The sequence below is a fragment of the Poeciliopsis prolifica genome, unplaced genomic scaffold (assembly GCF_027474105.1).
Source record: "Poeciliopsis prolifica strain line A6 unplaced genomic scaffold, Auburn_PproV2 SCAFFOLD018, whole genome shotgun sequence".
Lineage (NCBI taxonomy): Eukaryota > Metazoa > Chordata > Actinopteri > Cyprinodontiformes > Poeciliidae > Poeciliopsis > Poeciliopsis prolifica.
The window spans coordinates 6,624,583-6,636,812 of NW_026562393.1; the positions used below are offsets into that span (position 1 = coordinate 6,624,583).

At 39.5% G+C, this 12,230-nt stretch overlaps 1 protein-coding gene across 1 annotated transcript in view; it reads left to right on the forward strand.

Annotated features, from left to right (window-relative positions):
* The window catches only part of LOC129368087 (proteasome activator complex subunit 4B-like), a 109,889-nt gene that overhangs the window by 65,956 nt on the left and 31,703 nt on the right, over window positions 1-12,230 (forward strand). Inside the window, exons 3-13 of the mRNA XM_055042923.1 lie at window positions 2,120-2,236; window positions 3,826-3,870; window positions 4,106-4,255; window positions 4,893-4,956; window positions 6,854-6,928; window positions 7,035-7,157; window positions 7,247-7,339; window positions 7,467-7,645; window positions 11,118-11,204; window positions 11,334-11,520; window positions 11,875-11,964. Of these exons, the coding sequence (XP_054898898.1) occupies window positions 2,120-2,236; window positions 3,826-3,870; window positions 4,106-4,255; window positions 4,893-4,956; window positions 6,854-6,928; window positions 7,035-7,157; window positions 7,247-7,339; window positions 7,467-7,645; window positions 11,118-11,204; window positions 11,334-11,520; window positions 11,875-11,964 (1,210 nt within the window). The remainder of the gene's footprint in view (window positions 1-2,119; window positions 2,237-3,825; window positions 3,871-4,105; window positions 4,256-4,892; window positions 4,957-6,853; window positions 6,929-7,034; window positions 7,158-7,246; window positions 7,340-7,466; window positions 7,646-11,117; window positions 11,205-11,333; window positions 11,521-11,874; window positions 11,965-12,230) is intronic.

Sequence of the window (12,230 nt, forward strand, 5' to 3'; positions counted from 1 at the left end):
AACAATAGGCCTTCGCAGCGCTTAGCTGCTCGGGCCTAACAATAGGAAAACAATAGGCCTTCGCAGCGCTTAGCTGCTCGGGCCTAATTACACCAAGTTACCAAAATGTTCTGTGCATTTGCATTATCAATATGTTGAAGAGTCTCTTCCAGCTTTGCACATCTACAAACTGGGAAATGTTTTCCTATTTTTCTTTTAATTTTCTATTAAATTTAAACCTACACTTTGACTAGACCATTACAACACATAAAAACGTTTCGATCTAAATCATTCCATTTCACCCAGTGTTTGTAGCGTCTAACAAGTTTTCTTCCTGTCTTGTCTTGAAATTGGTTTAATTAATCTTCTCGTTAACTTTGACAAACTGATATATTTTTTCTACTTGAGCCATGGATTGCTGCAACTCCTCCAGAGTTGGCGTGCATCTTTTTGCTGTCTCTGTGTTCCTTGGTCTTCATGATGCCGTTTGTTCATTAATGTTTTCTGACAAACCTCTGAAACCTTCACAGAAGCATTTATTGCTGAAATTAGTTTACGTTCATATTTACAAATTATGCGATGAATTACAAGATTATTTTGCAAAACATATAAAAACCTTGAGAGATCCTTCCACTGAGGAATTTGGCACTACTTTCTTAAAATCTCAATAAAATACATAGAAGTTTGTCTCTATAATGCAACAAAATGGTAAAAAGTTTAAGGGATATGAATAGTCTTGTAAGGCGCTGTAGCTGTTCAAAGCGGTTAGTTAATAATGATGGAGGTAAGTCCATTTCTCAAACAGTTCCTCTAGAGGATCATAAAAGAAAATGTGTGGCTTAAGTCGTAATTAATGAGTGGGGCGTTGGGTTTTTGTGGTTGAAACGTGGGAAAATTATATTTCACTGTGTTTCAAATAGAAAATAGGACAAAGTCACTGTTAAAAGGAACACATCTCCAGTGACAAATCTGAACAGCTTTTTTTACACTCTTCAGCAACCGAAGGAGTAAAATGTGCAGTGAGTAGGCGATATGTTAGCGAGCTAAAATACATATCCTCACACTCAGAAGCATTCATTGTGAGCGAGGAATCTTGGCTCTACAGTAAATTTATCACTCTTTAGGCTCCGGCCTCTTTGTGTTTCTCTTTGTTTGTGTCTCCTGGATCAGACCCGGCATTCCCCCAGTGACAGGCGAATAGTTTCCGAGGCATTCATCACTTGCTATTAGACTTCAAGTGCGTTTCTGTGATTTTTGCATCCATCACAAAACAAGGTCTTTATGTTGACGTCAGATGTTTTTGTTGCAGATGAAAAGAGAAAGATCTGGGCTAACGGTGTATGAAGCTTCAGTTCTCGCAGCCAAGTGTTGAACTTGATCCTTAAGAGCCAACATCAGGGCTGCAGAGTCTCTTCGTATCGCACTTTAGGATTTCACAGCCAACTTTGCAGATTGTCTCCTCTTGAAATCTCCCCAGTGAGAGCCTGTTCCTTCACTGATAGATAAATAAGAACAAAAGGACTTTCTGTTCATAAAAACTGTGCACATTCTCAAGTGAAGAGATCCGGCACGCGTCTGTTAGGTGTAATCTTATAAAGTTGGTGATTTAATGAAAAATTGAGTAACTTAGTGTGAAGAAAGCGTGGACGTTCTCCGGGGGATTTACAAAAATATACTTCATTTTAAAAGCTTCTGAGGTGCTCAGCAGCGAAGCATAATTTTGTGGGAAACCTAAAACCTTAAGTGGGTGTTTGAGAAGCTAAAAAACTAAAAGGAGCAGAGAAAAGGATAATGTTACTTTGCACTAAGGTTTTAAGCATGCCTCATTTTTTGAAACCACTAACAGGCGATTATTCCAGACCTCTCCTGTAAAGCTATTAAAGCCTGCAGCTGTCTGTCCAGTTATGCTTTAATAGCTACATAGAATCACCGCATCATGTCGGTGGACATGTTCCGAAGTTGGCAGCCATGGTGTTGTGAGAGGATGACTCACTCTCCCCTGATGGACACCCTGTAGTGTCCCACCTCGTCGCAACATTTTCACAAACAGGAGGCTTTTCACAGCTTTAAATATCTGAGAACCTGCCAGCGTTTGCACACAGGCGGGCCAGCTGAGGTCTGACTTGTTTTTTCCAAACAGGAAGAAGGAATTGCTGTCAAGAGATGACCTTCAGCTACCATGGAGGCCCCTCTACGAGCTGTACGAGAGACTCATTTACTCCAAAACGGAGCACCTGGGTCTCGTCTGGTTCCCAAAGTATGTACCTTTACCTTCACATCGCATCAGACTCTCAATATACACAGTTTTTTTTTGTCAAATCTCTTGTGTTTTGAAAAAAAAAAATGATGCAATAAAGTTAGATAAATAGTGATTTATCAACCAGCTGTAGAGCACTTTCATACAAATGACTGCAACATAAGTGCTTTACAGAGGTTAAAGAGAAATGGACAGACATGAAAACACATTGGAAATTCATACTAAGAAGTGAATCAAATACAGAAAAAGAAAAAACAGCTCAAATGATAACTAAATCAATAATTTTACATTATAAAAACCAAATTACAATATGTAACTATTATAGACATTTTTCACAAATTATATATATATATCAAAAAAAAAAAACACGAAAATCCAAAAAGGTTGAGTATTGGTCATGCATTTGATAAATCTGCTCTGTGTGGAATAGAACGAAGAAGAAACTAATTTTAAAGTTGTACTGAAGCCACGCTGAAGTGACGGCAGAATTATCTACAGACTCTCCATCTGGTCTCACTGAGCTAGATCTACCGTCAGAGAAGGATGATAAAAAGTTTTATATCTAGATCAGGGGAGTCAAGCTCATTTTCACTTTGAACATTCAGATCAAAATCATGAATTCCTCTAAGGGGTGGGTGTGCTGTGCCACAATGTATAACATACACCCAAAACCTCTTATGTTAATGAACAGCCATGTCTGCATTTGATAAGTGCTTCTTAAAATTAAATGTCATTTAACATCTTGGTTTTAACAATTTGTTTACAATCAAAGTCACTAATTTAGAAATATTTGCAAGACATTTAGCAATATTTGTGCTTCTGTAATGTGACTTTTCGTAACTTGTCATTTTGATCACATCATAAAATAAGATGGAGTATAAAATAGGTTAGCCATCACTTAAACTTGATGGTTTTGACCTAATTTGCAATGAACTCACAATTATGCATCAGCGTGAAAAAAATGCAGAGGTCTGTTTATTTTGTTGCAATTTCTGCACTCGCAAAAGAGTTGAGGGTCTGATTAATGTAATTTGGTGGTAAACATTGATTTGATTGATTGAATATATTTATGCGCAAAACTTGTTTTCTTGAACGTCTTATTTTTGTGTGGAGGGCCACATAAAAATTTGTGGCGGACTCAAAGGTGTTAGAGACATTTCCCAAAAAACTTGTAGCTGCTAATTTGTGAAAAAAACCTGAAAACTGTGTAACATTTTCCGTCAACTTTATGTTGGTCTATTATCCAATCTCAATGAAAACATTGCAAACTGTTTTCTAGTTTGCAAAAAAACGAAAACAGTTTTGCACTGTATTTTAGAGACTGGTTGCACAGTGGAGCAGTTGTTGAAGGTCCTAGGTTCAAATCTAGTTTTTTCTACAGCTTGCTCTCGATGTGTGGGCTCTCTCCGGGTTTTCCAATTTCCTCCCAGAAACATGACTATGAGGTTAATTATCCTCCATTCCCCCATTTGTGACTTTATGAATTAAAATTCTGAATGTTCTGTAGTTTTTTTCACAAGTTTTTTTTTTGTGTGTGTGTGACGTAAGAGGAAGAACACATGCTCATCCATCTTGTTGCTTACTTACAGCTCAGTGGACCACATATTGAAGGCTTTGATCAAAAGCTGCAGACTGTAAGTCTCATCCTCTCTCTGATCATATAATCTGTGAAAGCAAAGAATGTTTTCCTTTGATCTTTACTGGAGCTGTGTCCTCCAGATCAATGTGTTTACTCGTATCTTTGCTCGTTCGCATCTATTTATGGCCACAGCCTTATTTGTTCTGTGCGTGTGTGCTTACCAGAGTTTCTCTGTTGTTATTAAATAAATATCTATGGTTTGTTTTTTTTGTTTGTTTTTTGGCTCCCAGGTATTTCCCAGCATCCTCAACCAAGGAGATGCTGGATGAGTGGCGCCCCCTGCTGTGCGTGTTTGACGTGGTCATGCAGAAGGCAGTCAGCAACATGGAGCTGTTTCTGCCCACCATCATGCCCCCGGAGGAACACAGCCAGGGCTTCCAGTGAGTCGGACCAGCCGGAATGGTTCTGTTTGGAAACGGGATCACACGCTGAGAACTGAGTCTCCCGAGCCAGAGTTAGCTCCAGAGTTAGCTCGCAGGAATTCGAAAGTTTACCAAGAAATCTGCCTGCAGAAACTGATAAATATATAGTTGAAGCTTCTGAGCTGCTTTAAAATAGAGCACTTTAGCAACCGCATCATCAGGCTCTGGAAGGATTTAAACCTACGCAGTTGAAATTGAAACAGTTTTTGTTTTGCTAATATGTTGCTTTTTATGGAAAAAAATCTCTGCTCCTATCCTTCATTCTGCTCTCGTTGTGGTTGTATTCCAGCTGTCAAGCCTCTTCACGGCTTCTCAGTGCGTTCCACGGGGGTTTTTTTGCAAGCGATTTGTCTGGATTTACTCTTGGATCCATAAGCAGTTTCTGCACAGTTTCCACAATACATCATCTTTAATGCTCTCTTTTTTTTTTCCATTTTCATTTTGTTGCTCTCCCTCCTCCAGAATACACAGAGGAGAAAATGAGTTCATGTTTAGGGGAAATTGCAGATAAATGAGGGGAATTCAGCCTCAGGTGTACCTCATTAAGTTTTAATCTGAAAAGTTATTTTTCTGAGTGTGTGTTTGTGTTTTTTAGGTTGTGGTTTGATGAGTTAATGAATCTGTGGATGTCGGTGCAAAATCAGCCGACCTGGGAAGGGGTGAGTGCACACTCGCAGAGCTTCAGGTTGATTCAGATCTTTCACACACACACACACACACACACACACACACACACACACACACACACACACACACACACACACACACACACACACACACTCACACAAAGTTTTGGAAAAGAACAGATACCCTTTGAACTCTTTTTTTTTTATTTTGTCAAAGTTGTGCAAAATTGTAGAATGACATGATAGGATTTCAAGATTTTCCAAATTTTTACAAAGTTAAATCTGTGACGCATGTATTTGTGTTCAGCCCAATAAGAGGGAAAGTTGCACTTGTCTGCTTCAATATTTAGCAACCGATTGAGCTGTCAGTTAATTAACATTTTCCTGCATTAACTTGTACCGCAGAGGAAGAGAGCGATACGGTACAAGCCGGGAAGCGCATCTCAACAGGAGCGCTCACACCAACAGAGTCTGTGAAGCTGGTGCCTCACTGCTGCAGATGCCGAAGCTTTAATGACCTTTTTTAAGTTGATCTCAAATACCAGTGCTGTAGTGTAAGCTTGTAGCGTCAGTGCAATTAGCATCTGGCAGCGTTGAGCATTTCCTTTTTTCCCATCCGTCTGCCTCATAAAGAAAGTACCTCTGAACAGCCCAGTTGTGTTTACTTTGTATTAAAGAGGACTGGATTTTTGGGGGTTGTTTCTTTTCTTTTTTTTTTTTTTTTTTTCTGCACTCACAATGTTAGAGTTTGAAACCTCCTGGAGCCGCTCACTGGGGAAGGAAGAAGTTAATTACTGTCAGAGGAAATGCGACGATTTGGACAAACATGATCGGGTCAGTTTGTGTAGATTTATGCAAATCTATGCAAACTTTAAATAATTTATTTTTTTAGCTTCAACCCTGAATCACTAATATCTAGTAGTTTGCAGAACCATTTGCTTCATTTGCTGAAGCAAGTCTAATGAGGTGAATCTAGTGACTAGATTGTTTTCTTGTTCTTCTTCTTCGCAAAACAGTTCAAGCTCCAACAGATTCAGCAGAGTGCATCTGTGAAAAGCATGACACTGCCACTACCGTGTTTCACAGTAGGGACGAGACTTTATGGTGTTTGATTTCTGTCACAAATAGGGCTTAACATCCAGTCCAAAAAGTTCAGTATTAATATTAGACCACTACTCTCTTCCACTTATATCAAACTGCAAGCAGGACATCTTCTGGCTTTTTTTCAATTGCTTTTCTCATCCAGTCTTTCAAAAAAGAACCAAAATTTGTGGGGTGCAATGTTTTCTGAACAGTTCTTTATGGGTTTGCTGATGCACAGGATTCTATTCAGGCATATCAGAGAAAGTTAAGTTCAAATGGACCACATATCTTTTGCAAGATAAATAATAATAAAGCCAAATGTAATTTTTCTTCTACCTTTCTAAGATACTGTGAAATTTGTTGTGGTGTGACAAATGTGGAGTATGAAAATGCTAGTAAGGTACAATGTTCCCTTGGATTTGAAGGAGAATTTCTGATGTCAGAGCAAATTTATGTTATCACGAAAGCAACAAAAAAATTCACCTCAAATGGATTTTTAAAACATTTTAAATATATTGAGCAAGGGATCAACCCGCCTTCCATTTTCCCAAAGATGGATGGAGTAATTTGGAATGACACGGCTTCTATGTTCCCTGATTGCGATGATTGAAGTGTTGTTGCTGGTTTCCACTCAGCGTGCAGATAAGATTTTCCATTTGTGCCTCCGCTCTGCCTTTATCCAGCCTCCAGGCCCTCGGCGGCCTGGCTGAGCACACGTCTTCCCCTCCCTCTTGAACATCTCTCCAATTTTTCAGGGGCTATATTTAATTCTTGAAATGGCAAACTTCACTTCTGGGAATTTTGCTATAGACTCGGCAGTCACTGTTTTCCTGATGTTGTCTTGTAGCACCTAGTCAACCTGTTTGCTCGGCTTGCCAACGATAACATCGGCTATGTGGACTGGACTCCTTATATTCCCACAGTGAGTCATTAGCAGAATTATGTGGATATACATGTGTTCCTGTTAATGCGTTTTACCAGTGGCCGCTGTGAGTGGAAGGTGAAACTCTGTTGTTTTGTGTGTGCAGATCTTTACCAGAATCTTGCGAAGTTTAAACCTTCCAGTTGGGGTCAGTCAAATGGTGGCACCGAGATATCTCATCAACTCCTACGATATTGGATACTTGGTTTTATGGATCACAGCACTGCTGGTACACACAAGTGAAGATTATAACAAAAATTGTGTCAATATATTGAACTGTGGCTGCTTAATTACCCATCAATGCTCATTTTTCTGCAGGGCGGACCAGGAAATCCTGCACAGAAAGAATTGACCTGCCTCTTCAGCAGCATTTCCTCCTTCTTCCACCCCTCCAACCACGGTCGCTGGCAGGTCAGTTTCTTCGACCTCTCACTCGTATACTTTTCCACCCATGTTTTGCATGAAGGAATCAATTAAATCCTTGAGGTGTTTATTACAGAAATGTGTGATTTTTTAATTTTTTAATTTATTTTTTTAGTCTCGATTGATGAGGCTGCTGCAGCGACTGCCAGCTAGCGTCGTACGCCGTGTGCATCGGGAACGCTACGCTGGATCCAGCTGGATCACTCTGGTGCCCGAGTGTCAAAAACTGACAGATGCAGACCTGCAAGAGTTCACCCGCAGCCTCACCGGCGCCGCCCTCTTGGCCATGTTCAGGTACTGCATTCTCTTTATCAACTGCATAAGCAACTCACAAAATCTGAATATCTTGAAAAGTTTATTTTAAGTGAAACAGAAATATAATGCTGATTCATGACACACAGACCAATGTTTCTCACATTAATTTGATAATAATGGATTAATAAAAAATCTAAGAATCGGTTTTTCAAATAATTACAATATTACATTAAAAAAATGAAAAAGGATATTTGACACAAAAATGTTGTGTCCCACACAAAAACAAAAAAAATACTTCTAAGCTGATAATTGTCCAACAGTCAGCAATATATCATCAAGGAGAGCAAGCTGCAGATGGTCATCCTTAAAATGTTATCAGCTGGGGTGTTTTAGCTCAGCATATTTTCAGAAGGTTTACTGGAAGGAAATGTATTCTAGAAAAATGAGCACAAGTAGCAGGGATAACAATGACTTTGCAAGGTTTTGTAAATTTTTGTATTTTGCAGATTTGTAGAGACTCAATTTTTGTGTTTTATTAGCTGTAAAAACTTTTATTTTAATCTGTAATTAATTTCTGTAATAGGCATTTCACCTTTTTTATTACTGAAACAAAATCAATATTTTAATTGTATGAGATATATCTTGAAGGAATTAGCCTAACAAATCATAAAATGACTTCAGACAGTTTTATTAAATGCACTTTGGCATTCCTAATAACACACTTCTGGGACTCTGGATTTCTGCCACCGAGTCCCTCAAGGCTTGGAAATGGTGTCGTGCATCTTTAGAAGTTTATGGCATCAACAGAAATGGCAACAACCTGGCTGGTGCATATTGGTGGGAGTCATCAGGTGAGAGAATGGCTATAACCTTGAGAGGTCACCAGTCTATGACAAAGCAACTTAGAGACATGCTGTGCAGCATGAAAGAGGCAGATTATAAAAGCAGATTATTAAAAATAGAAAAACTGGAGTGTCAGGATAAAACCCACACATGCATCCTGCACACAAAAATGTAAACTCAGGAGCCTTTTGTTATACCAGCATTTAGTGTTTATTTAGTTATCTTTCTGACAGGTTTAAAAAACCTCAAAATAAAGTTTTACTGATGAAGTTCAGTTTAATAAAAATTTATTCAGTTAATTAAATCTGCAGTTCTCAGATGTACACCTCTGATGGCCATAAATGTTATATTATTTTGGAGCCTTTAACGGTTTATTGGAATAGTTTTATTCTCGGGTGCAAACAACCTTGAAGACTTTTAAAGCCAGGGTGTCTGCGCATCCTTGAAAAGTCCTAAATTCATGTATCTAAAATTAAGGCCCTAAAATGTTTGAAATTAAAAAATTAAGTTGACCTTAAATACAATAATCACAGGTTTTAAATTTTGTCAGGCAAATGTTTAGCTGCTAATATACCCTTGCTATACCTTCTTTTGAGTCTGTCATGGGTAAGTGTAAATATATCACCAGTTGGCAGAATTATGTTTTTGTTTGCCATTAGCTCACTTCTGTTGCCAACTTGTATGAGCCAATAAGATCACCCATTGATCCCATATATTTATAATTTATATGTCTTAAATTTCATTCTAGCTACTGTTAAAAAAGTGTTAAAAAGTCTTAAATTTGACTCAGTGAAACCTGCAGATACACTGAAAATTGGAACTTGGTGCACATATTTCATGTTATTGAGAAATTTCTGTGATTCACACACAGGGATAAATTACATGTGCAAATTTATAGACACACCAGCCATCAAAAAGCGTCTGGCATATTTCTGGCTGGATGGCAAGTTTTTATGGCTGAATTGAGTTCATTTCCAGCCACAAACTCTGCTTTTAAACATCATCCACGAATTTCCATTCGTGTTAATGTTGGGGCCAATCCAGAAGCTCAATGTTTGCCTGCTTTCTCCATTCCAAAATTAGTTTTGATGTGTGTTTATGATCACTGTCATGTGGAAACACCCAACTGTGTCCTAGTTCAACCCTCTAAGGTAAACTGTCACACTCAGATGAGAGGAAATAATAATCAAGAGCAAGTCATGACCGAGCGAACTGGAAACTGCTGGAACGTCAGTGTCATGGCGAGGCAAGAAATGAGCCTCCTGCTTCGAAATTGACGCCTTTAAGATCAACTAAAATTTGCAGCTGCCCACATGTCAACTCTAGGTTTTTGTATTGCAGATTTCTGCAACAAGGCAGTTAGTTCAAAGTGCTTTTCAGCATAGTCAATAATAAAACAGGCAATAAAGGTTACTCAAATGTCATTATCAAAATCATCAGACTAGTTTCCCCATTATATAGAAATTAGATTTAAAGGAACTCAGTGTTTCAGATGTTTTCTAGTTTTCTAGTGGTTTTGTTCCAGATTTGTGCATAGAAGGTGAATGGTGGTTCTGGTTCTGGGTATTCAGAATCAATGTGAACTAGAGAACCTGAATGGTCTGGAAGGTTTTTAATGTATTTTGGTACTAAGCCGTTCAGTGATTTATAAACTAACAAAAGTGTTTTAAAGTCTATTCTCTGAGCTATAGAGAGTCAGTGCAGGGACTTTATAACCAGGAAGTGTTCTGACTAAAACTTCCTTGTTTTAGTCAGAACACCAGCAGCTGTGTTCTTGATCAGTAGCAGTTGTCTTATTACCATTTCAGGCAAACCTGTAAAGACACCGATGCAGTAATCAATGCAACTAAAGAGTCAGTAACCTTAAGAGTTTAGTGATGAATCCACCACTAAACCCAGATTTGTCCACCTATGGGTGGGGCTGTATGTACAGTATATATTTGAGCAGCTATGTTTAGTGTTGAAGCTGTGTGGAGGAGAGGAAACCCAGAATAAATTCAACCTTGCCACTGAAGCGCATAACGAGTGTATTTAAACTTTTGACCGGAACCGTAGGTTGCTCGCTGACATTTAAAATCCAACAGCCTTTGCCAAATTTAGGCGGGAATGGTGACAGAATAAATTTGTGCTCCTGCAGACACATATAGAGATGTAGGTGTCTCTGTGGGAGGAGGTGTGAGCACTCTGCTGCATTGTCTGAGCCAGTTGGTGGTCTTCTTGGTCGATATTCAGGGATCAGATTTTTTTTTTAGCTACAGCTTTGATTCAGACATTCGATTCCAGCAATTTCCACTAATCAGCACCCTCTCCCTTTTAAATGTCAAAAACTGCTCACTGCTGATTAGCAGGTCAAACCTTTCATACCTGGAATCCGCAAATCTCGAGACTTAAAGATTAAAGCGATTCTTTTATGTCTTGTGCTTTAATGTCCAGTGAGCAGGTCACTGGAGCATGAACAGGTAAACAACCAGTAAACACACAGTCAGTCATCTGAGAGCTGTGTCTCATTAGTGAGTCATTGCATGCACTTGGCCTCAGTCACAATGCGCCTAATCTGGACAAGGACAGCTCATCAGTGATTATCTGTCTCCCTTTGTGCGTGTGTGTGTGTATCGCTCATGCTGTAACTCTGCTGTGTTTCCCTCTGCCCCCTCCTGGTGATCTGCAGCAAAACCGGCAGCACAGATGCAGCCTATGCGCTCCAGAACCTGGCTCTCCTCACACCACAACTCGTCATACCCCCAGTACTTGAAAAGTGAGATCCGGCTGCACCTTTGTGCAATTTTTAAAGTACATTAATGGAGGCTTATTTGAGACTTGACCGAAGAAAGGACTTTTGTGACTTCGAAATGCAAGCAGTAATTAAATGGTGTGTGTAAAACAGGACTTATGCAGCGATGGAGACCCTGACGGAGCCACACACCCTCACCGCCACCCTCAGCTGCATGATCGGCATGGCGCGCAGCCTTGTTTCCCCTGACAACCGCTACCCAGAGGGCCGCACTCACGTGCTCCCACTGCTCATGGGCTCTCTCCCGGGGGTGGACCCCAACGACTTCAGCAAGTGCATGGTGAGTAATGAATGTGCCGATAAGTAATGAAGAAAAATTATGGGACGGGGGGACAATAGAGCTCTTGCTGATTGAGTTCCCTTCTTGTATACTCAGGTCTGTCCTATTAATTAGTCCAGAAAGTGGAATGAATACTTCAGTTTGAAAAAGTTGTAATTAATGTGTCTTGGTTGTCTGCTCAAGTAGTAAAATGGATTGCTTCCCTCGTCTGCTGCTCCTGTTTTCTCCACGCTGTATTAATCTTTGCAGCAGACCCAATAAAAAGATTTGAAAAATCTTACCTGGCACATTATTTAACGCTTGCCACGATCATGTCAGATGATGTAAATTGATCTGTTGTGGATCTCTGTCCAGATAACGTTCCAGTTCATCACCACCTTCACCACCTTGGTGCCTTTAGTGGACTGCTCATCTGCTCCTTTTCGACAGATGGATCTCACTCAGGTAAAACCAGAACAGATTTCAAACATCTCCAAAGATAAAACACAACCAGGACAATGACCACGCTGACTTTTAAGATACAAGACAAATACTTTTACATCCTGGGCGCCAAGACGTTTTCTCTAAAGCATAGCGTCTCAAATCTAAGCAACTGAGCGGTAACTAAAAAGGGCACTGAAACCTTTTTACCTGCAGACAGAAAAATAATCAGATAAATAATTGTCTTTACTTTCTAAAAGATAAATCCACTCCAACATGCTGCACTTTGA